This window comes from Branchiostoma floridae, chromosome 4, assembly GCF_000003815.2.
Source record: "Branchiostoma floridae strain S238N-H82 chromosome 4, Bfl_VNyyK, whole genome shotgun sequence".
NCBI classification, from domain to species: domain Eukaryota; kingdom Metazoa; phylum Chordata; class Leptocardii; order Amphioxiformes; family Branchiostomatidae; genus Branchiostoma; species Branchiostoma floridae.
Window position 1 is genome coordinate 15,454,789 of NC_049982.1, and position 23,695 is coordinate 15,478,483.

General features: G+C 41.0%; 1 protein-coding gene across 4 annotated transcripts in view; it reads left to right on the forward strand.

Annotated features, from left to right (window-relative positions):
* The first annotated feature begins 809 nt into the window (after positions 1 to 809).
* Positions 810 to 23,695, forward strand: part of LOC118413017 (protein FAM53A-like) — a 95,708-nt gene continuing 72,822 nt past the window's right edge. For 2 of the 4 annotated variants that reach the window (XM_035816134.1, XM_035816137.1), the window contains exons 1-4: positions 810 to 963; positions 9,937 to 10,212; positions 11,848 to 11,911; positions 13,459 to 14,207. In XM_035816134.1, the coding sequence (XP_035672027.1) occupies positions 10,135 to 10,212; positions 11,848 to 11,911; positions 13,459 to 14,207 (891 nt within the window). In that variant the 5' untranslated portion in view covers positions 810 to 963; positions 9,937 to 10,134. Of the gene's footprint in view, positions 976 to 1,201; positions 1,227 to 9,936; positions 10,213 to 11,847; positions 11,912 to 13,458; positions 14,208 to 23,695 lie in introns of those variants that run through there. The other 2 variants (XM_035816135.1, XM_035816136.1) reach the window with 2 other exon arrangements.

Sequence of the window (23,695 nt, forward strand, 5' to 3'; positions counted from 1 at the left end):
TTCCCGGCGACGGGGTCATGCGTGTCTGTTCCCCATTGATTTTTGGCGTTGGCAAAGCGCCAGCTATGCGTGGGGGAGGGGTATCCCTCTAAATTCCCTGCTGTCGATTTCATCAAATCTCACAAAACCTTAAAAATTGCCGTGCTAAAAACATCGGATGTCGTTAAGCTTGCCATTCTTTGCCAATTGTAAGGCTTAAAACCTGCCCTGATACAGTTACTCGCCTCTATCAGATGGCCAGTCGAAAGGAGAAAGTTGGTTGTTTTGAGACTGTCCCTGGCTCGGGTCCATAAATAAAGCCATGATTGCGTATGCTTCCATTTCACGTGGGTGAAAGAGGCGGTAAACACGCGGACCGATCAACTTTCCCTCCGCCTCCACTACAGCTGATCGTTCCATTTCCGAACAATATCCCCTCAACATAACTCAGATATCCATTTTAAACCTAATTTGAACTGCGGACTTAATTTTTCTGTGAAACGCCCCCTCTTTGTCATTTTCGTGACCCAAGCCCAAGCTTTTTCTCGCGTAATTTATCTAACCTTTAACCCTATTGCCATATGATTGGCTAGTATTTGGACGTTCTCACCTAAACTATGTCGTCAAGGGCTGTATATAATCTTTGTTATCAAAAAACGACATAGTATGATAGTCATGTTAAATTTGGCATATAAAAATAATATATATTTATAACAAGTCTAACAAAATCGTATATAATTTATATGATTTCTTTTATAATTGTACAAATAAAAAAATATATGCGCTACCAACACCCCTGGTAATGGCCGTGTCCATTGGAGTAGGTTTGGAGCTGATGCCAGGCGCTCACTGAGGCTCGACTGGGCCGAGGGAAGACAGTGCCTGGAGAAAGGCGAAGGAACACGGTCGCAAAAGGCATAGAAAGACGGGCAAGAGGGCTACATTTCCTCATACCTGCCACAAGATGTTCATGTGAACCTCTAGGTAAGACCAGAGGTGTGCCGACTCCGTAGATTTACTCTTTCCATTCACGATTCTGTCCGATCACGAGCTGGCTTCCTCAGGCACTGTGTGGCCGTGGCATTTTTTTCGCGGGCATACAAAAATTATGATCGATACGATGTTGCAAATGTGAGGAAAATTATTTTTCATTTTTCATCATAAAATTGGCATCTGTTAATCATTTTGGAGACAGAAACCAGAACTGTTCGGTAGTGCCTTTGCACGGACTGATCGGGCATGATCTGGTAGGTATTGACGCCGGTGTACTTTACCTAAATCTGTCCTTTTTGTGATGTGCCAGTGTCAATTTCTGTATGGGACGGGTCGATTTCTGTATGATCAGCTGCACGGTTCTGGGCTCTTTCGCCGTATTTTTCGTTTTGTCATTTACAAGATTTGAACGGCACTTGATTCGAAGATCAAGAGAGCTTGTCAAACTGTAAGAAGGTCGAGTGTTGGCAGAGAGCGGACAGATGTGTGCAGAGGTCAGATGTGGGGAGGGGGAGGGGGTTCGACTAGGGTCGTGTTTGGTCATATTTTTCGGCGTTTTCTGCGATTCCCCTCCACCTTAGACACATTTTAGAAGCATGTGGTGTCGTGTACGAAGCATGTATTTGATGGAACCCGTTTTTGTGTGATGTTTTTCACCAGAAGGGCATATGGTGGGCACAGAAGTGTTTCGTGCCAGATCGTTTGCACTGCGGCATTTGGATGGTGCAGGGGGAATTTAAAAAAGTGTAGCATGGTTCAGTCGGTTGCACCCTTTTCCCATCATGAATATCTATTTTGGACCAAGTGCCTATGCCAGGCTTTAAAAATTGGTCAGTATACGAAAGGCTGTGGTTTTGAGTCATTCATTTGGAAGAGTGAAAAGTTTTGTTCAGATGTTCACCCTTTACTGTTAATATGTAACATTACTGTTTATAAATTATATGTAACATTATTCACCTTGGACGTGGTAGGAAGGGGACAGTCATAAATTTTGTCTCCATATCCATGTTCTCTGATAGCCATGGTCTATTGTGTTCGGTTTTCGCTGGAGGATATAATCAACCAGTGTGGCGTGACTAGGATGCACGATACGACTTGGAGTGTTTGTTTGAGGTTGGCCTCTCCCGTTTGTACGGGCTACGCAAACCCCTTCAACAAATGTTACAACAGTCCGTGTAGATTTTGCACCTCCATTCAAACTGTTCACATGATGCTGGGGTCCTCCATTGTTTGAAAATTGCAAAGAGCTCTCATCTCTGCTTCACAGAAGCCTGGAGCAACCTTGGAATCCTCTTTGTATCGGATTTCCAATGTGTGGGGCCTTCCATATTCATTCAGGGATCAGTGTTGTGTATGTGCTAGGTTAGATTTTTTGTCACAGCAATAATCAACATATTCAGTAACATGTCTAGGGACATTCTATACCCCCTAACAGTTCTGTCTTCTTCAAGAGGCATGTATATCATCTGGCTCCTTGCTGAGTTATGAGTGAATCATGAGAAGTCTTTGTGTTGTTTGTATTGCATTGAGACCTGTTCTATCCATCGATATGACTTCTGGTCCAGTAGTAAATCCTGGTATTCAGTTTTTGCTGACGGAATCAAGAGAAAAGTTGCATTTATGTCAGATCTTCTTACAGATTTAACAAGACTGCTTTTACTAGTTTTAGATTTATCCTCCATAATATTATCAGCAGCGAGGCCTACTGTGAACACGTTATCATGACTTGTGTAACGTTGCAATGTTCTACTTGACTCTCATGATGCAAACTTCACAAATCATTCTAGTCTGTGTAATATAAACTCTCTCTTCAGAGCTTAATACTAATAGAGCCCCTGCCCAGTAGGGGCCTGACTAGTGAGAGGACTGCCACCAGCAGTGATTTAGTCAAACTAAAATCATTCCAGCCAGCACCAGAATTGATGAGAAGACTGCTTTTCTGGAAGAATGACATTTATCATGGCACACTCCAGCTAGTTCTGCCTGCCACCCTATGGTGTAGAATTTCCAATCAGATGTGGAAATCTACCAGGAGCTTTGGGTTCACAGACCTCTCTAATCTAGGATTCTTGAAAAAAAACAACAACTGCAAATGCTGTCCCTATGGCAAGGCTGCATTTATCTATGTGAGTGTGAAGGGCATAACTGAGTTACTTTAGAGAGACAGGATTCAGGTTCTACTACTAGAACAATCCTCAGGAGGGAGTTACATGTATACATGCATGTATGCATACTATACATGCTTCAGAGGATGCAGCAGTTCCTCTGGAGTATTTGTCACCTCCGGGTCACTTCAGGAAAATGAGTCCAGATGGAGGATCATAAAGTACCAGTGGTTCCAGGCTGTTTATATGCTGTATTCAAATGAGCTTGTCATCATGAGTCTCTGATGACTGTCTTAAATTAGTTTGTAGATTATATACCAAACACCTGTGATGTGTATATGTAAATTGGATTTGTTTCATACATTTCTTGTTTAAGTGTGTATTTCCCCTGTGGCAGTAGCAGACAAACCTTCAAGTCTTATTATTAAGCCAATTTTCTCTTGGTTAGGAGTTGAACACTGTTGTTTCTTCAGTCATTGAGAGGCATTTTGATTACTGTAAGTGAGGCCCTTTAGTTAGGCCCCTTCCGATGAATCTGATACTCTCTCTGTCTTTCTTGTGTATTTTTGACATGTGATCATAAGGGCTTTTCACCGCCAAGAAAGGCGAAACCTGCATATGGAGACAAAGAATTTGGGCAAGGTCATTTCGTGCATTGTTTCTCCTTTGTTATAGCCATGGAGAGTGAGTCTTTGAGCCGACCCTCGCTGGAGTCCTGCTGCCAGCCCCAGGCATGTGAACCTCTGTGCATGTAATAGCTGCAGCTGTCTCCCTCCTCATTATCATGGTTGATCACATACATCTCCACTTACTGCCTTTCAACAAATGTCCCTCACTACACACCAACCAGGGCAGTCAATGGCCAGTCAGGCAACTCTACTGGAGTTGATCTTTGGATTTGCGCTGTCCTGTGACAAAGGGTGATATGACGTTTCAATACATTTTTTCTCAATCTTCGAAAGAGAGATGGCGAATGAGAGATGGCATTTGGTTGGAGACTTGGACTGTATAAAGCTGCTACCAATGAATGTTACACACACCTCCTGATTTCCAGGCTGCATGTTAGTACTCCCTGATTGAAGAGTATCACCTTTCCCAGGACTAATGCCAAGACAGGGTTGCTTCTGTTTATTTAGTGGTCCTTACAAGTTTAATGCTGTTGTTGGCTTCAGGGCTGCCTACAAATGAGGCATGTTATTGTGCCTTTTCTCCAAGCAGATGTTGGAAAGTTCTGATATATGTTTTCTGGCAGTCCCATTCTTTCTGGTAGTCTGTCAGTCAGAATAGTTTACAGTGAAATATTACTTCTCCCTGACCCCTCAACTATGATTAAGTATCCTGGGGCACCCAATAAGCAGCAGATGCCTTTGCTGAATGTTGGGAGCATAGATGTGAAAACCTGCTTTTAAGAAAGACAAAAGAAAGTAGAAAGGCACCATTTTCACAAAATGCAGTGTGTTTTCCTCATTGCCTTTTGTCAAGTTACTCACACACAAAAATACCATTAGACTTGCCCTATAGTATACTATTGTGTGCAAAAAAATTCTCATATTATCTATATACAGCTAATGTCCTAACATGGTTCTTAGACGATTGGCTGCTGACAGAAGAAGTAGAAATGAATAGAAAACAACAGTAAAAACAATGTTTTTCCCTAAATTTTAGGCTATTTTAAGTTAAACTTAAGTGTAAGCCCTTTCCTGAGCAGCTCATAATAACAATTGTGGTTGTCATTTTTACATAACGTACATTAAGCATATCAAGTACTTGTCAATCCTGAACACTAATATTACATGGGTCGTGTCAGCCCTATCCCTCACCCAAACAGCTCTTTTGTCATAATCAGGTTCTGTTCAACCCAACTTTGGAACGTGCAGTTACTTTTATTAATCCTCCTTTTATGCCGATCCTTTCTCCGGGCTGGCTCAGTTGTTTCAACAGTATTAAAGGGTTGAAGGTACAACAAGGTTCAAATTCCAGTTTGAAGTCTCCCAGTCAAGCCAGCTGTTTGGTGAGCCAGGGCGCTGGCTTTGTGTTGTTGTCTAGAAACGTTTCCATGCTCGGGTGACATCAAGCAATTACCTGGGAATGATTGACATTTCCATACACCTTGAGTTGCCAGATCCTCAATTGGAGGGGAACCAAAGAATTGTGAGGAAAGTTTGCCCAGTATTTTAACAAGGAGGTTTGTCTGGGAAGTGGGTGGGAAGTTGTCAAGAGTTGTTTTCTGCAATGTTTCCTCTCAATCAACACAGAGTTAAAGGGAAGTTTTGGAACAGTCCAAAGTGGGTAGTCTGTTTAATCCTGTACCAAGTCAGGTTTGTTATTGCTACCTCCTTCAAGACAACTAGCCAGGTTATTTTTGTTTGTTAGTAGGTTGGTTTGTGTGTCAATGTCTACAACAACTGAAAAGAGTTTAAATGAATTTGCATGATTTTTGGAAGAGATCTTGGCACAATGTGTAACTTGCATAACATTGCATAATATAGTAGTGTATGGCAAATACTGATAGTCTGCAAGGGTGCAAATTCACTATGTACTTTAAACATCACTTTAGTTATAAAATGTGCAGTTGAACCAAGGAGGTTATATAGATTCTTTGTTTGAACATACACCTGTCCTAATATCACCCAACCCTATAATATGAGATATACCACTGTTGCCAGATGCAGTTGAAATGTAAATTTCTTGGTGTTGCTGGTATGAAGGGTTAGTATATGGATAAAGTATGTTATTTTTAATCCTGCCAGCAGCTTGTTGACCTTGCAAGATGAGTGATTGTGCACATGTAGGCTCTTGAGGACCTGGACTGTATGTTTCACAGTAACAAAGTCTTTACCTACACACCATTTTCCCAGGGTGCCATGCGCAATGTATGAAGTTTCACAAGATGCTATGATTGGTGTAGGGCTATGTGTTTGGAAGGGACATATTAAAGTGTCTCCAAGGTCATGCCCTCTCAGCATTGCATGGACCAAATCAGCAACAGTCAGGAGGATGTGGCTTTGAATGATGTTTCATGCATATTCAAGTGCTAATTGTTTTGTTTACTTTGCATATTAGAGTAGTATCTTAACCGTAGGTTTATTGGTTGAATTTGTTAGTACCTACAGTAATACTAATTTGGTTTCCAACTTGCTGCCACAAAATGTTAACTTAAGATGGAAATTTAGCCTGGGTACCATCTGAGAACTGCTGATCTGAAAATCTTTCAGGAGCCTTGATAGTAATCTGATGGTACCCAGGCTATATAAATGGAGTTTACCAAGAGATAGTATACAGGGATATTGGAAACCAAAGTTCTCCAATTGTAATGCCTTCTCTATACAATGTATATATTGTGTATCATCTGGTCTTTGTCTTTATGTGTTAGACTCAAGTCCAAGTAAGTGATGTTGTTGACTGACTGTGACCAGGGCTAGTTACCTGCATGTATGCAGGTATGGTTTTGATGCTGGTGGAAACTTTTCGGTAGCCGGGGATGTAGGGCGCTGTATCTCGTGAACGGATGGTGCGAGCACGACGATTTTTGGTACGTGGGTTGGGGGTGGTAGCCTGACACTCAGGTGTGATTTTGGGCCTCCTGGCGCTTGACCTTGACATTGAAGGTGGCATTTTTGGTGTTTTGGGGGCACTTTTGGCGCTGTGTGTCCGGAACGATACGCGCGATTGCGACGATTTTTGGTGCATGGGTGGGGGGTTGTTGCCTGTTGCCTAGGATTGACTTTGGGCCTTGTCGCGTTTGAACTTGACCCGGCAGGTCGAATTTTGTGTCCGGGAGGGGTGTTTCCGGAGTTATATCTTCTGAACGGCTGGTGCTGGCGCGATGATATTTGGCACATGTGTCGGCGGTGGCTGAATAATGCTCAATTTTGATTTTGGCGCCCTTGGTGCTTGAACTTGACATTTTAGGTTACCTTTTGTGCGGGCACGGGGCGTGCGCTGTATCTCCGGAACGCAAGGTGCCATTGTGTTGCCATTTGGTACGTGAGTTGTTTGTGGTGTCCTGGTGGTCAGGTTTGATTTTGGGCCTCCTAGTGCTTGAACTTGATACTGTATAGGTTGACCCTGTTTTAGTGTGGTTGGGGCATCCTCCCAATATCTGCTTGGTTTTAAAAACAGATTATGGTTGGGTGTAGAACCATCATCTGGCCTGGGCCACCTTCAATGTATCAGGTTACTTAGTGGCACTGACAGTTTGCCAGATGACGGGAGTGTGCCAGATTATATATCTGTTGGTCAGGTATAATTGGAGTTTGCTTATTACTCTTTGTGGTGTTTCTAGAGCTGTATAGTACTGAGTTTTAAGTTCCGGTACAAGTTCCTTTACCCTGTTGGCAATCATGGTTGAACTTGAACTTAAACAGAAGAAGATGCAATTTTCTAATGTGGAGGAGAACTGTATAGAGTGTGGGCATAAGAGAAAGGTATGTGTATGATTTGTCCTGTGTTTCTTTTTGTTTCTTTGGTAATGCCATTTCCATACTGTATACAGGTAATTTGTTGTTTTGGGCTAGTCATATTCGCTTGGTTTTTGGGCCTGCTTAATCTATGGTACAGGCAGGGTTAAGTGGTGGAGGCTTAGCTTTGTTCTGTTTTAAATTCAGTATCGTTTGTTGCATTTTGTCGCGGCAAATATATGATGAAATTCCCCTTCTAAGCAACTGCTCATTGGTTTGTGGGGATGTTTGCTGGGTGTTTGCTTTGACTACAACAGCTTCTGAACTTTTCAAAGCTTCCATTGCCAGCAGCTTGCCATCTATAAATGGGATTGACAAGGACATTTTTCATAGTAAATTATGCTGTTAAATTTGGCTTAGATACTACAGGAGATTTAGGTTTGGGTTGGATGGATTGAATGAAAATATCATACCACCCTGGGGACTAACTGTTGCTGCTGCATGGGGGCTACCACTATTCATGTTGTCTAATGTCTATGGAACTACAGATAAAAGTATCATTGGTCACATTATGCGAGTAACATTCCGATGTCAAGTGAATAACACCCCAGAAATAAATCTTTAATGAATATCATTGGAAGAACACAAACCAAGGAGACTTAGCAGCTGCATTAGGTCAGTACATTGAAATAGGAAGATATTAGTATATCATGTGACAGAGTAACTACATGTGCATGGGCCATCTGAGACAAAAAAAGGTAGCGTCTCAACAACTTCAAAGTACTGTGGTTGGTTACATACTTAAGAAATCCAAAATAAGTAATGTTCATCCCTGTCCAAACTTACAAATTCAGAAAATGGAATTTCAGAGTCAGACTTTTGCATGGTGCACAACCAACACAGTAAAAAGCTCATTTTTCCAACCACGTACCACAGACAAAAAGGCAAAAATACACAATAGGTCTACAGAAACCCAATACATTTCATGCAGGCCTGAGGTCTACGAACTCTTGTTTGTTGTTGCAGTGAAACCTTCTTGGCCTTGACCCCTCTTCCAGAAGTCACATTCTGGCGTTGTCCTGCTTGTCTGCAGCCCACCCCTATACCCATTATCCAGGCAATATTGTGTTAGCTCATTAGCTGGCGCCCATCAGCACAGCAGAGTTACTGTGTGGCCAGGCAAGGCAGTGAAAGAGTTAGCAGCTTAGATCTATTTAACTTTTCAAGTTTTCACTTTGTAGGTTCTGTCTGGATGTGAAGGCTATACATATTTTGTGACAGAAATGTTACTTGTTGGACATATGGATTCTAATTACCCCCAAACAGTTTTCTGCAATGCTATTGAGCTGTGTAGTAGTAGGTTTGTTTGTACCAGGTAAAAAGAATATTGAAGAATATTATGAAATGATTGATATAATTTGGTATGTGATGATGATAACTTGAAAACTTTTTGTAGCTAGAAGAAAGTCAGTTTTTATCTGACAGGGCTTTGATTTAAGATATGCTGTGCTGCAGGCCATATTTGTTGGCATTTTATATGTGACCAATTTGTCAGTGACGCCTGGGTCTATAGGAACATGCTGGTAAGGGTATTCTTGAAGCATTCACATACAGTTGCTATCTAAGTTTCCATTGGCCTCCTATGATCCAGGCTGAGGAACATGACTGTAGCTACCTGCTAGTTAGGTAACCTTGGCTGCACATGTTCCTGTGTCTTTGCCAAACCAATAAATAGATAAATGAATACGTAAATCAATGAGTAAAAGGACAAAAATCTATGGACAGTCTTGTTCTTTATTATCTGACTTACCTTATCATTTCTCTTTTCATTTCCATTTCTTAACCTCTCCTGCTTTTGCATAACATGAACAGATGTGTTAGTATGATGTTTGCCTTCCCTCTAACCAGCTGGTCCAGTCCCTCCTTGGCATAAAGCCAGGCACAGTCATTAAGGTTCCTGTCATTTCTTTCTTTAACAAGATGTGCAAATTTACATGTTAAAGTCTTGGACAACAGTTGCTATCAGTATCCTGTCCTAGCATGTGTGCAGCTCCATCTTTTTAAGAATGAGTGTCAGGTTCTGTCCTGTTTACTTGTTGCAGGTTGCTTGGACATGTTTTGACATGTCAATGTCCTGTTAGGAATGGGTTCAGAATAAGCTTGAGGCTGGTGACGCTGGTCCACTTAAGGAAATGGGAGTGTCAGCTCATGATCCAAAGGGCAGTTGCAAATGTTTTGTTGTTATTATTTTGATATCTATCAGTGCTACTTTTCTAAATATATTTTGGCAATTTGGATGGTGTTAAAAGTTAGATTTGGTGTTAGGAAGGGCATCCAGCTGTAAAACCCTGCTTCAAAGCAAAGACTTGGTAGTTACGTTGTTCATGTACTCTGCTGGTTGTGCTGCTATTTAAGTTGTGAGAAGTTGCTATGATTCACTTTTGCTTTATTTTCCTCAGCGATCATAGACATCTTCAGCCGTCAAACCTCAGGGATCGCAATTACATCCAATCATCGTCAACATGCTGTAGCTGCGTCCTGACACCGCCAACATCGAGCCAGCAAACCGTGCTCTGGGCACCTCCCAAGGCCCAGCCAAGGGTTGCAAGGAGTCGTCTGTAAGGTTGCCGAAGTCCTGGCAAGACGTGGAAAGTAATATGGTCACGCTGATCACAGAAAAACTACAGAACCACTGTCTGGAAGACAAAGATGTAACATACAATCAGATAGACCATGTGAGTAGTTTGCAATGTCTTGTTGGAAATGTTGTACTGAAATGTGTCTTCAGAAACTTTCATGCTGCTCAAAGTATGCAACCTAATTTTTTCCAAGTAAAAAAATCAGGAATCAGAAATTCAAATGAGAGGATGCTTGTATACTACTGGTAGTATATCTAAGAGATTAATATGGTGACAAGCCTGAGCTTTAAAAAAATCATTTTCTGTAGGCAGAAAGATTTTATCTCAGGGACCTTTACCTTTTCGAGGATATTGGGTACTGTAAATGCATTTAACTTCGCGGAGATTTAAATTCACGGTAGCAGGAAAACGGAGTGTTCACAGTGGTTTTGAGTTCGTGGTAGCGCCATCTACTGTGACACATACTGTCATGGAAAAATATTTGCAGTGTCTTTGACTTCGCGCTGAATTGGCAACGCGAAAACCTCGATTATAAAACCACCGCATACATTTCTACTGTTACAGTTCGTGTCCATTGCATTCTGATCCACAAATCGTAGCACACAAATAAAAGCTACTCTACCTGTGGTCATCACAAGCAGGAAATCATTTGAGATAATGTCAGCAAAACTTTCAGCCTAGCCCGTAATGAAGTTTAATTTTTAAAATACACATTTAACCCTCATCAATACTATGCACTTGATTACCAGAAGGCAAGTTTTAGAATGCAGCTCTATAGCATAATTTAGGCTCTCAGATGATCCCCTCTAAGGTGGCTCTTCCACAACTGATTGGCTGTCTTTTCATGCAGCTAAGCTCTTCACATTTTGTCCTTCATGCCATGGTGGGTTTTCTTAGGTTGGGACGGCTCAGTGCGAAAATATTTGTGGCATCAACTTGCTCTAACAAAACCCTTAAGTTAAACCATGCATTTTGAATGATGGCCTGTCATCTAGTCGGGTAGCCGTGAAAGCAAGGGCTGACTGGAACTGTCAAGTGGAATTGAACAATAGGAAAATGCTTAGAGATAGGGTTCATATGAAAACAAAATGAAATTGCACTTGGCAGAAAAATGATTTTCCATATATGTGGTACCAACATACTCACCTATGCTTCCAATCACTCGGGTCAACAAGAATTCATCAAATTTCATCAAAGTGTGATACCAATATTGAAAACGAACATGAATGAAAACTTCCTAGAGAGGGTAAAGAATACTACTAGTACTATAAGGTACTCCCAAATTTCTCCAACATCTTAGTGGAACAGTTGCTATGACGACCCTTAATATGCATTCTTGAATTTGTTATTTGGTGACCATGCTTGATTGCAAGCATGCAGTCTGAAGCTGTTGCAATTTTCAAGAGCTGATGCAAATGGGGGGGGGGGTAGCATATAACATTTATGTTTTTGCTCAAATTTTGTACAAGTGGTAGGATAAACTCAAAGCATTGCATCAAGCTGTGAATGAAGTTTTTTTTTCTAAAATAATTGTTTGTTGCAACATGTATCATTACAGCTTTTTGACTAATAGTAGCTGTCATTCTAGGAAAAATCTTTAACATTTTCTTGTACTAATCGTTATATTTTCCCATGACATTTACTTAAAAACGTCAGTTTGATGTGGAAAGTTGATCATGTTAACACATTTCCAAAGTGGAGAGTTTATGGTTGTTCCCTGTTATGTTGTAGCGTCCTGCGCACCGGAGCCTGCGAGCCCGAAGCTTTACCATCCCGAAAACGTACCGCTATGGAGGTAAGAAAACCCCTGACGTAGTCTGAGCAAATATTCCTTGTTTGCTCAGACTAATTGTGTAGGGTGGGCTCACTTTCTTGCATCAGAGTATAGTGTCATGGTAGTAAGAGGAGGTGGGGTTACTCCATCAAAAGATATCCTTTGTTGACATGTTGACATGTTGTTGTTGTTTCCCTATGAATGAAGTGTTGCGTCTTTCTATATCTTTATGTCCTACTAAATTTTTGGGCTAAAGCAAAAAGCCTTTTAGATTTCAGAAACTTGATAAAGACTCCTTAAGTGGTGTGTTTTGTGAAAGACAAGCTAAAAAAAGTCACAGTATCATAGCAAGAATGAAAACAACCAGCATTTCTACCTCCTGGCTTTAGGTGAAATATGCACCCGATCTCAGTCAGAAAACCTATTTAAAACTTCAGACCAGGCTCCAGGAAGGGGCAGAACCCAGTTTAAGTCCACCATCTTGAGCATGGCACTAGTGCCTCAAACTCAAAGTAATATACCTGAAAACTCCTCCCACTCCCATTGACTTCAAGTCCAACAGAAACCTTCAGTCATTATGGTTAAACCAATCAATTGTTTGTAACAATCCATTTGTAAGTTGGCTAATTGGTCATTACCGTATCAAATGACCGCTAAACAAATAACATACCCAGGCCTATTCACTTTAATTTCATCTTTGTCTTGCATAGGTTGATACGATTGTTCACTGAAGCTGTTAAATGCCAGCAGACCAAATTTGTTGCTAGTTCATGAAACCATGGGCATTCAAACATCCATATCAGAAAACAGTTGGTCATTCAAGTTGTTTTCTTTCACTGATCTGTGGCCTATTGGTCCCATTATCAGCACGAGAACTTTCAACTTTCTTCCAACAAAAGAGGAAATTCCTTGTCAGAGATCAGCACTGGATATGGTTGTTTTATCCTAAATTGTTGAAATTTGTCTCTTGGGCAGTGTGGTAAAATTGAACTCCTAGGACCCATGACCTAGTCTCCTGCTCCAACCTGTTTTCTTGCATTCATACTCATTACTCTTCTTGGTGAAGGTTCTGTCATATGTACTCACAAGTAGTAAACATCTCCCTCTTATTCTGTGGGGGACGATCTCTGTGTCTTTGAAGAAGCAGGTGCAGTGATGTTGGCAATAACAAGAGTGCAAGAACCAGCTGACAGACCGTTGTCACGGTCAATGTTGAATAGTTGTAATACTCTCTTAAAAGTCCAGTAATAAGACACAACACACTCATGGAGTCCATCTGTACCAGGTGTTAATAACAGAAACATCATGTTTTCAAAAGACAAAGTGATCTTGTGGTTATGTTTGTGTCTTGATGCTTTCAACCCTGACAGACCTCTTTTTATCCTTTGTGGCTCCCTGCTCATGTACAGGCCACTTCAACAAGATTCCTCGTTTCTTTTACAAAAAAGTGAATAAAAATGATGCATAACTTAGAATGCTAATACTAGTAATAGAATCTCCTGTTATCTTAATAGATTTGCTGCATATGTTTAATAAGAAAATGTGTTTTTTTCCCCTGTGTTTTACAGAGCACAAGAGGAATGCATTTGTGGAGAAGAATGGCCTAAGATCAGGGGGGACAGAAACCATGGCGTTTCCCTCAGGGGAGCGCATGACAATTCTGACCCGTAGCCGCCACAAGAGCGAAACCTCTGCGCCAACCCGCTTCAACTTCCACTGCAACGACTCCAACGACATATCACAGACGCCGCCCGAACCCCCACCGCCAAAGAAACGACACTGCCGCTCCCTCTCCATCCCCACAGAACTTTCACAAACAGATTCCAGCTGGAAGCCCAGTGGCTGCAAGCTCTGGACACCGGTCACAAAACTCAAACAGGGTCAAAACGGGTTGAACAGCATAGCTTCACTCAGAGGGTCCAACAACAGTTTGTCGTCATTCCCAGCCCATGCGGGGGGGAGATCCCCGTTCAGCCCCAGCGAGCAGTTCTCCACCCCGCCCGAGTCCCCCATCCCCCGCCCAGCTTCGGCCAGTAGCGGCTTCTTCGACACCTCGCTCTCCGCCCCGTGGCTCGACAACAGCCCCACCAGACACAAGCGCACCGACAGCTCCGTCTCCGAGGCCGTGTCCGAGGGGTCCGGGTCTCTGTCGTCCGTCGGAAGCAGCCTGACGTCCACTCCAGAGTTACCACGGAGACGAGTGGGCCTCCCGCGAGCCCGGTCCCAGCCCTGCGTCCTGCACCACGACCGGAAGGGAGGACTGAAACGGAGGCGGGAGGAGGAGAGACCAACAATAGATTTTGTCAAGATGAAAGAGGTTGGTATCCTTCTCAATATTCATAATTGATCATTTCTGCAAACTTCATGCATATATTTCCAAAAATAATCAGGTTGGTAGAATATAGGATATAGGAGAATTCTTTTCCACCTACATCAGCTACATGTACTTAAGTGGTGAGAAGCAGAATTCTGAGGAAGGTCTGAGGAGAGACATCGAAACATAAGCCAAGTAAGTACCTACTGGTTGTGGAATAGAATTCTCCTTAGACTCCTATATCCTTGATGCATATAGTCATATACACTGATTATTCATTGATATGTATGTAGCATATAGCACTGAAGTATTCTTTGTAAAGGGTTTACAAGATGTTAGATGTGAACACAACTGGTAAGCATTGCAGTCTTTCAGCTGAAAAAATGTGGGATATTCTAATATTTATCAGGTGACAACAGCATAATAAATGGGTGTCGGTGTATGGTACTCAAATATGTTGTGTGTGTGCATCTGAAATTTATTGTATATGTGTACTGTATACTATTCTGTATACTATATACTTGCTAACATTCCTGTATGTGCTGTAAACAACTGTATACCATGTACCTGTTTCTGTTGGCAGCATTAGGCCCTATGTTTCTGTTATCATTTATGCAGTTAGAACTACACGCAGTATATGCAGCTACATTGCATAGAGCAGCTAGCAGCTCATGTTATATTGTGTAAGATCCTGGTACACCAAAACATGCATCTTTGAACTGCTGAGTGTAATACTAGCTATAGCTGTACATGTGTCATGCCACTCTACATAACATATATGACATATATTAATGGTCAGTTCTTTTCAGTTGGCCTGCAGGCATCATAGTTCGAATAGTTGACAAAATGCCATGTTTACTTTCACCTGAGAAACCTGACAGACTGTAAATGAACATTGATCCCCCATACACCATGAATGCCTGAGTTGTAATTACTGTCAAAAGGGAGCATGCAGGAATAATAGATAAAATTTCAGCCTTCAGAATGTAACACCATGGCACTGCAGTCATGCAGCATGGACCTATATCACATCGCTGTTCCTGGTCTGGTTGGGTTGCGTGTGTTGCTGACTAGGATAACTCAAGAGTTTATGTACTGTATCAGACCGGAGTATATCTTGTATTAGGTACCTTGTTACATAGGGCCTGCAGTGGGTTCCTGGCAATGCAAATATTTTGCTACCTTCCCTTAAATTATGTGAAATTCCTTATAAATCATGGGAAACTACTAAAGATAGCTTGCCTCTACCTCCTGGAATAGAGCATGCAAGCCCCCACCCAACCTCATGTAGCTTGTTGGTGGAGAACTTTGGAGCTGACCAGACAAGCTGGGATTTTGGGACCCACACCCTATCTACATGTATATTATGCTGAAGAAAATTATTATTAAAGGGAAATAGAATTTGTTTAGCCCATTGTAGGCACAAACCCTTATTATCCCCCGTCAATTTATGAGAGTCTGTACAGTTGCCAGCTTTTAACCCTCCTACTCCCTCTCTCCTGACAACAATGGGCAGTTCCGCACCAGGGTCATGGGTCACAGAAACCCATTTGCCAATCCCTCCGCAGGTCAAGCTAACACTTGCGATGTTGTATCCTGGCCTTTGAAGTTCATCTTGTCTTGGACACCTGTGAAATTCCCTTGACTGAGTCTTTCTGTTCTGTGTCGCCTGCGAAGGATTTCCAAAAAGATCGGACATTTACATCACAGAAGGAGTAATCTGGTGGGGGCAAATGTGGGGCATTCATTAAGGACAGGGGCAGGCTCTGGGGTCAGCCGGGTGCCAGGAGGTCTGCAGCAGCCTACATGGAATGGCTGTAAACTATCATAGCATTCATATCTGGCGGGAATTAGGACACTGGCATGATGGATGCTGGAGGACTTGTCAGTTAAACATGAAGAGGAAAGCTATTCCGTCCCCTGGTGCTCTTGGTGATGCATGGAATAATGTTGCTGCGCTATGATTACATGATACTGTATGCCTTTGGTACTAATTTGTGATGGCTTACATTTTTATGAAATTCTTTTTGACACGGTGGTTAGTAAGATGTGGTAGCAGACCCTTTTAGATTTATTGCACCATCATACTTACAACTTTTGGGATGACGCATGAAACAGGGAAAATAATGACATCCCCACATACATTAGTGCAGTCGAGTAATGATAATCATTATAATTCCCTGTAAATCTGGCTTTTGTGTTGTTTCTAAATTACTGTAGATAAAGATAAATTACAGTGTATGGCTAATGTCGTCAGGTCTACTGTACTTCACATTCTTGTGTGTACCCCTCGCTTTCGATTGGACAATTGTCAATAGGTCCTGATGTGAGGTCAGCAGGGCAATAAAGGAAGATGGACTACTGGCCCTATACTTAAGGCTGCTCGGGATGTTGTATGGATTCCTATCATTTGCTGACATAAATGTCTTCCAGGCAGATTGAAGCAGTAATGTTCTTTGGCATTTTGGTTCAAATTTGTCCAAATTGATTTGTTTCAGCTACAACTGTATATGATTATGAGGAAAAGTGACAGAATGAAGGAGAGGAAGATATGAAGAGCTACCATATCAGCTTCAGATTTTTGCCCAGCATCTGTCTTTCAGTCGTCTGACAGAATTTTATTGCTTACGGCTGGCAGATATTATGGCCATTCCATCACATTGAGTGGAATTAACCTGTCTAATATGAAAAAGGCTCCTGTCAAATCATGCCAGGAAGTGAAGATGTCTTTGCTTCAAATGAGAGGAGAGAATATATTGCTGTGGGAAACCTTCATCTACATACATGCTTTTGCTTGCATTGGGTTTTGTTGGACTGCAAGGCTATGCAGTATCTGACTGGCAGTGCTACTATATAAACAGAGCTACAAAATGTATGTAACGTTTGCTTCCTGTGGGCATTTTTTGCTTGAGCCAATTGCTTCATCAGATAAGCAAAACGTTACCTCTTCTGTGCTGCTGCTGCAGATTTACTTCCTCATTTGTTGTGTTTTGCTGTGGTATGCCGCATTTTAGGTTAGAAATACCCCAATCCAATACAGTCATCTTGTATGTGCATAATTGATGGGCTCTGCAGGACAATGGTTAAAGCTGAGCTTAAGTAGTTTTACTGAGTTTTACTAGATGGCTTTCCCTTTAGTTAGAGGAAACTGCCACTTCCTATTTGTGACAGGTGTGTAAGTTTGGGCCATTTCCTAGGATGTAATTATAAACTCACTAGGAGACTTTAAAGGGACCAAAGGGCAATTTCTAATGAACAGAGGATAGCTGTGCTTATTGCACACATTTTAGTAAAAATCCTTTAATCCTACATTTTGTAGCTTAGCCCACTGAGGCTTGATTCAATCATGCAAGCATCACAGCATACATGACTTGCCACATCCTAATGTGTTGTACCATACTTGTAGCAAAAATATGTTTGAGCATGACAGACAGCACAACTTGTGAAAATTTGCACCCTGGCAAGAATATGTTGATATGTAACTTCTGTGTAATATGCCCTAAAAATTCAGTTCCTACTCCCAAATTGTAGATTGTGGGTAGATATATGACACCCTCACAATGGTAGAGCTGTATGATATCTATACGTGGGCCTATCATTTTCAACATCCTTGGTAACGTGGATATGTGGATATACCTAGTTTTGACTTTCATTTTCTTCGTGAGACATTTGTTATTTACCAATCAGATGTCATACATTCTTATTGGTTGATGCACCTTTACCGCAACTTTCATGCGAAACCTGTGGGTCCGGGGCATTACAGCAGGGAGACTGGTATTAAACACCTGTAGTCCATTAAAACTACCTACCTGGTGACAGGTGGTTGTTTTGTCAGTGTAAAATTACTAGAGTAATGGGGAAATGACTATCATTGTGCAGTAGTTCTGATGGTATGAAGAGATAAGTATATGGTGTGTCATTTTGCTGACCGTAACTAGGTCGATTGTTAAGATAACTACATCAGTACATGTATAAAGAATTGATGTCATCCACCAGGGATGGCATTCTGCAAAATTGCTTTCTCTCTATTGCTATTGAATATGTGGATCCCCCATTTGGACTGTTTGCATTTTTGAGCAGCCCATAGGAAGATGCAGTAGCACTTAATGTATTCCAGCTTTCTGTGAAGCTTTTGTCAGGTCACAGGTATTCTGCATACTGGGCATACTACTAGGCTAATACATAAATACATACATATATAGTCATACATATATAATATATAATAGTCATACCTCTAGTCCATTAAAACTATGATTGTATCATTGAGTTGGAGCATTAACAAAGTAAGTATGGCCTACCAGGCCCAGTATAGTTGCCCTTTTGCCTCCATCCTGGACATAGATTGATACTTTTATGTGAGAATGTCCATACATAAAACTAACTAATGATATTAAATTAGCATTTAGAACTTCAGAAGTTTATCTTTTACATCAAAGAATATAGGATGACCTTTGCTAGTCCCAAGGTCACTTTTGCAGTTGTAGCGCTTTATTCATCCTCAGTGTGTGATGAAGACAGCAAGTGAAGCTACTGCATGGTGTGTGAGTTTGTAGGTCAAGAGGAAGTGTGATATGACCAACAAGGGCAGATCAGTAGCTTCATCTCTTTTGACAACACAAACTTTTCAGTGCCAACAGGTGTGGAATCCCCTTTTAACTTGCGATGTTTGTTCAGAATTTGCCAAAGTTTTTCAGTGACTAAGAATTCTTGTTTAGGGGCCCGATCATTTTATTAACTGCTAATATATAAAGGCCACGGCAGGGGTCATTTTGATGTCTAGGGATTCTGGTATGAGGTTTCTACAGGAGTCCACAGGTATAAAAGTCGTGACCCCATGAAATTGTTTCCCCACTCTCCAACATTTTATCAGCAGGTCTCAAATATGAATGATTTATTGACTACTTACCACTAGGATGTACATGTAAAAACAGTGTTTGGTTGTGAAATAAAGGTACCTACAAATGTACAAGTACCTGATGTCATGAGAATTAACAATCTTTGTACAGGTACAGTACTAGTGTATAATCCAATGAAAACCTTTATACTGTAGGTTGAAACAATGTAGAGGCACACGTCCTTTATTATTATCATGCAAAGCTATTAGAGTTAGACAGGTGTCATGGATCCGAAATTACCCAGAATGTGTGTTCTTTGGAAATGTTAAAGAGAATCTGGAAAGTCTGTTGTGGGCGTGACAGCAAAGCAGGTGTGACCAAAAAATGTCACAAATGCTGTCACGAATGATGTCATAGACTCAGTCTTTGCTTTACTCTACCAATTTGTAATAATTCTGTAATAAGTAGCAAAATATTCTTTTAGTTTCTCTATATCACAAATCATCAAAATATAACCTGGCCTTTTTCATTGGTTTGCCACTAAAAAGGACTGTAAACAAGTCTGTCTACTTGTGTAGTTCAGACACACCTTGCCCTCTAATGATTTATGATTCAAGGTTAACGGAAGGCAGAGCAACAACAATTATGTTTATGGGTGTGTTAACATCACAGCTAAATCATTGAGGTCAAATATGAAACCTATAAATATTAGTATGCCAGTCAGAACAGGCCCAGGTACATGTAAGCGTACATGTTGATGAGACATTGTCATTTGACGATGGCTTGACAATAGAATGTTTTCTATTGATCATAGGTCAGTGTGGCTAAAGGCATAGTTATAGAGGTCTATGCTCTTTTGCCCCTCCCCAACTATTAAAGTCAATTAAATGTAGCCTACTCCATACTTCATATGATTATTTTATGGAATCAAGTTATCAATTGGCCAGTGAAATATAATTCTAGATTTTTAATGTTGTATCCCTCCTGATGGCAAAGATTAGGTACCCTGGCAACACAACCCCTAGTCAGCAAACAGCAGTCAAAGGGGACCCAAAGACCCAACCATGCTGTCTTCTGTCTTAGATCAAACTAAAGGTCAAGGTGCTTGTTAATTCAGGAATGTTATGGGCTTATCCTGATGTTGCTTGTGAAAACCAACCCTATGTTTGTGGTAAAACTACACAACTTGGGACAGACACTATAGCTACAGGGCTTGAAATACCACTTGCATATGCAGGTTAGTGCAGGTAGAATTGGAGCTGTGCAGATATTTCTGGTCTACCTTCACCCAACCTGCACTGGTCCATGATTGGGTTTTGTACATAAATTTCGTTTGATTTACATGTATAGGGATTGTTAGCTGCGTTGACTGTTACTACCTATTAAGTATAAAAGAAAAAAAATAGCAATGGTTCTTAAACTATTTTTAGTATGATTCATACTTCCTAATGTCAGAGTGGTACAGGTAAATTTGTCTGGTGCAGGTAATTTTCAATGCACCAGTGCAGGTATGCAGAAAAAAGTATTTCAAGCCCTGAGCTATTACCTCTGGTATAGTGCCAAGACAACAAACAGTCCCTGTATTTAAGATATGCTTGATGATGTATCATTACAAAAGTATGTCACATATTTTGCATGACATCAATATTTTACCCCTTATAATGATGAAATATTGTTTGTTACAAGGGCCATCTCCAACAAGAGAAAAAAACAAAACAAGATAGGATACTTTTAGCATGAAAAGACTCCAAGCAATGGGTCAACAGGAAAGTCTGTGGTTAAGATATGTGGCTGCCAAGTTGCACCATGCAAACTTATGATTCATATCTGCAGTATCAACTTAAAGTTCAAGTAGCACGTGGAGTAACCAAGGCTTGTCCTGAGAGTCATTGACTTATTCTTGTTTACACTATGACTTATAAGTGCTATAGCATGCAATGATATTTCAAGTTTCATACGACTTGGACAATAATCAAATGTAATTTGGAGTGGCATGCACACCATGAAATACATGTGGTCCCCAGAATTGTTTAGTCTGGCTGTCACACCTACTATGATTGTACTCCTGCTGGGATTACTGTAGATTGCACCTTTTGGCATTTGGAAAAGAAACGATTTCTTGACACTAACAGTTTTGTTCATTCATTTTACTATTGAGAAAGAATAGAGCATAGAGGGATGGCCCTGACCAAAGCTAGTTACTCATTTTCACCTGAGTGAAGTGAAGAAAGTCATTTAAAGTGCCTTTCCCAAGGGCACAAGATCGGTGGCGCATCACCAGATTCAAATCCAGAACCTCTGGGTTATGAATCAAACACCCTGCCGAGTGTGCCACACAAGCCCACTTTTGTTGTGTCCTCCATGGTATTGAGTCAGTTAGGCCTAACCATGTTCTACCACATTCTCTACCCACACACTTTGTTCTAGAGACCTGGGGGAAATTACTGTAACCTTCCGGTGACTGCTGCCCAATCTCCTCCAATTTGCCCAGTTCCTCTGTGACATTTTGATTCTAGTCATCACAAAACACACAGCTGTTTTCAACAATTATGGTGTTCCACAATGGAAAGTGTGTTAAGAATCAATTATGATTGTGCTTGTTATATGTTAACCTAAAGCTTATCTCCCAGGAAATTCAGTCTAGGTGATTGCAGAAGGGAGATTATGAGATAGGTGGGGGGATTTAACAAAATTACATACAAAATTGGTTGGGAGAAATGTCTTGAAAACATGTCTTAGAGGGTCAAAAGGCCACAAGAATTTGATTGTTTGTTTTTAGCAGACTAATGACTAGATCTACAGTGCCTTGCTAATGTAGCAAACCTCAACTTCTCCAGATATACTAATAGTAGGGCTGGGGATGGGTCAGAGTTGAGAATAAAAAAATATAGGAAAGGGAATCTGTAAAAGTATGCAGGAAAGCATAATGCTGGTCCAGGAGTAGTTTTTGCTAACCAATTTGTCTCATTTTTTTAGGTCCCTTTTTCCTCCTTAAGTCCTTTTGATTGAGACCTTAGCCCAGACTGTTGTTCTTCCCTTTCACACATTTTCTCCCTTCCATGATCACCTGTTTGTTTGTCTGTGTGTATATATCTGTCTGTGCGCATGCATGCAGTCATGTGTGTATGTGTGTGTGTATGTGTGTGTGTGTGTGTGTGTGTGTGTGTGAGTGTACACATGCACGTCTTGTCATGAAATGAGATGAACTTGTGAAAAACTAACATAGGATAGAACTAACTAGGATAGAAAAAATAACAGAGACTGAGAGAGCGGGGAATGATCTGTAGCAACTTGTTTTCACACATACTGTAAATGCATTTAAGTTTGCGGGGATTTAATTTCACGGTAGCGGGGAAAAGGACTTTTCGCGGTGGTTTTAATTTCGCGGTAACACCATAGACTGCAGTCTAATACCATAATAGAAAAATGTTCGCGGTGGTTTTAAGTTCGCGGTGAAGTGGGCACCGCGAAAACCGCGAACATTAATCCACCGCGAACATTTCTGCATTTACAGTATTCACACACTGGATACTTGCTGGAACACCCTTTGGTAACAAACAGTATATAGCACCTGGTCATTAGTACATAATTCATTCCATGTGTTATAAGTTCATGTTCACTTATCCCATTTCCTTCTGTCAGAAATCCCTCCCTTTCCATCCCCTGCCATGTAATCACTATGTACACCCTCTTTCTAAACATTGCAAAATGCCAAAGGTGGATATTCTAGGGCTCTTCTCATAAGTTGTATATTGTACTGTATTATGTGGCAGGGTACTGGTGAAGGTGTTGTGAGAAAGAGCTTTTTGGGGCACATTTAGACAAGTGATGCCCACCCTGCTACTCTAAAGTCTAAGATAGGAGAAATGTTGCTTAAGTATATTCTTTGATAGAAGTAGAATTTTAATCGCGGATTCAAATACTGTCAGAAAAAGAATGTAAGTGGGGAAACAAGGGAGGGGCAGGTTTGAGTTCTCCAGTTGGAGTGTATGGTTTGTGGTTGACCACAGGAAGTTCCAAGGACTTTGGCTTCAATGGACTCACATTGCTATATGGAAAGAAATAATTCTTATAGTAGGGTGTGCTGACTGTTTTTTGTTCTGCTGAAATGCTTCTATGGTAAGATTTTCCATTAATTAATATTTTCTATTTCTATATGATTTTTTTTAGCCTTTACATTCAACATGATATAACAGTAGTTTTTTTACCTTGTTCAACATTCTAAAAATGCAGTTTTCCAATCTGTGTCTGCCCTTTCTAATTGTTGAGTGGGTGGTCACACCTACATTGTCTGCCTGTGCTATTTTTTTCTGGAATGTTAAAATGATGGTGCCTAACTGTCAGAAGGAACTACTTAAGTTAAGTAATCAAAGGGAACAATAGGCTCTTAAGTCTGGCAAACTAAGGAAACCTGCTGGTAGATATGTATTCCTCATGGTCCTGTCTTGTCTTATTTACCTTTAAAGGTGCCAGGATGGACTTGCGTGAGAGAATGCTTTCAAGGAGTATATAAGCCTTATGAACCATTGTCCAAGACCGTGCCGTCAGGGTCCTTACCCTGAGCAGGTGTCTCTTTGGCCTTTCATGACCATTTAGAAGGTGTACTTGACGTATCCCCAGCTTGTCTTTGTTCTCACCATGTGTCAAGTCTCTTTT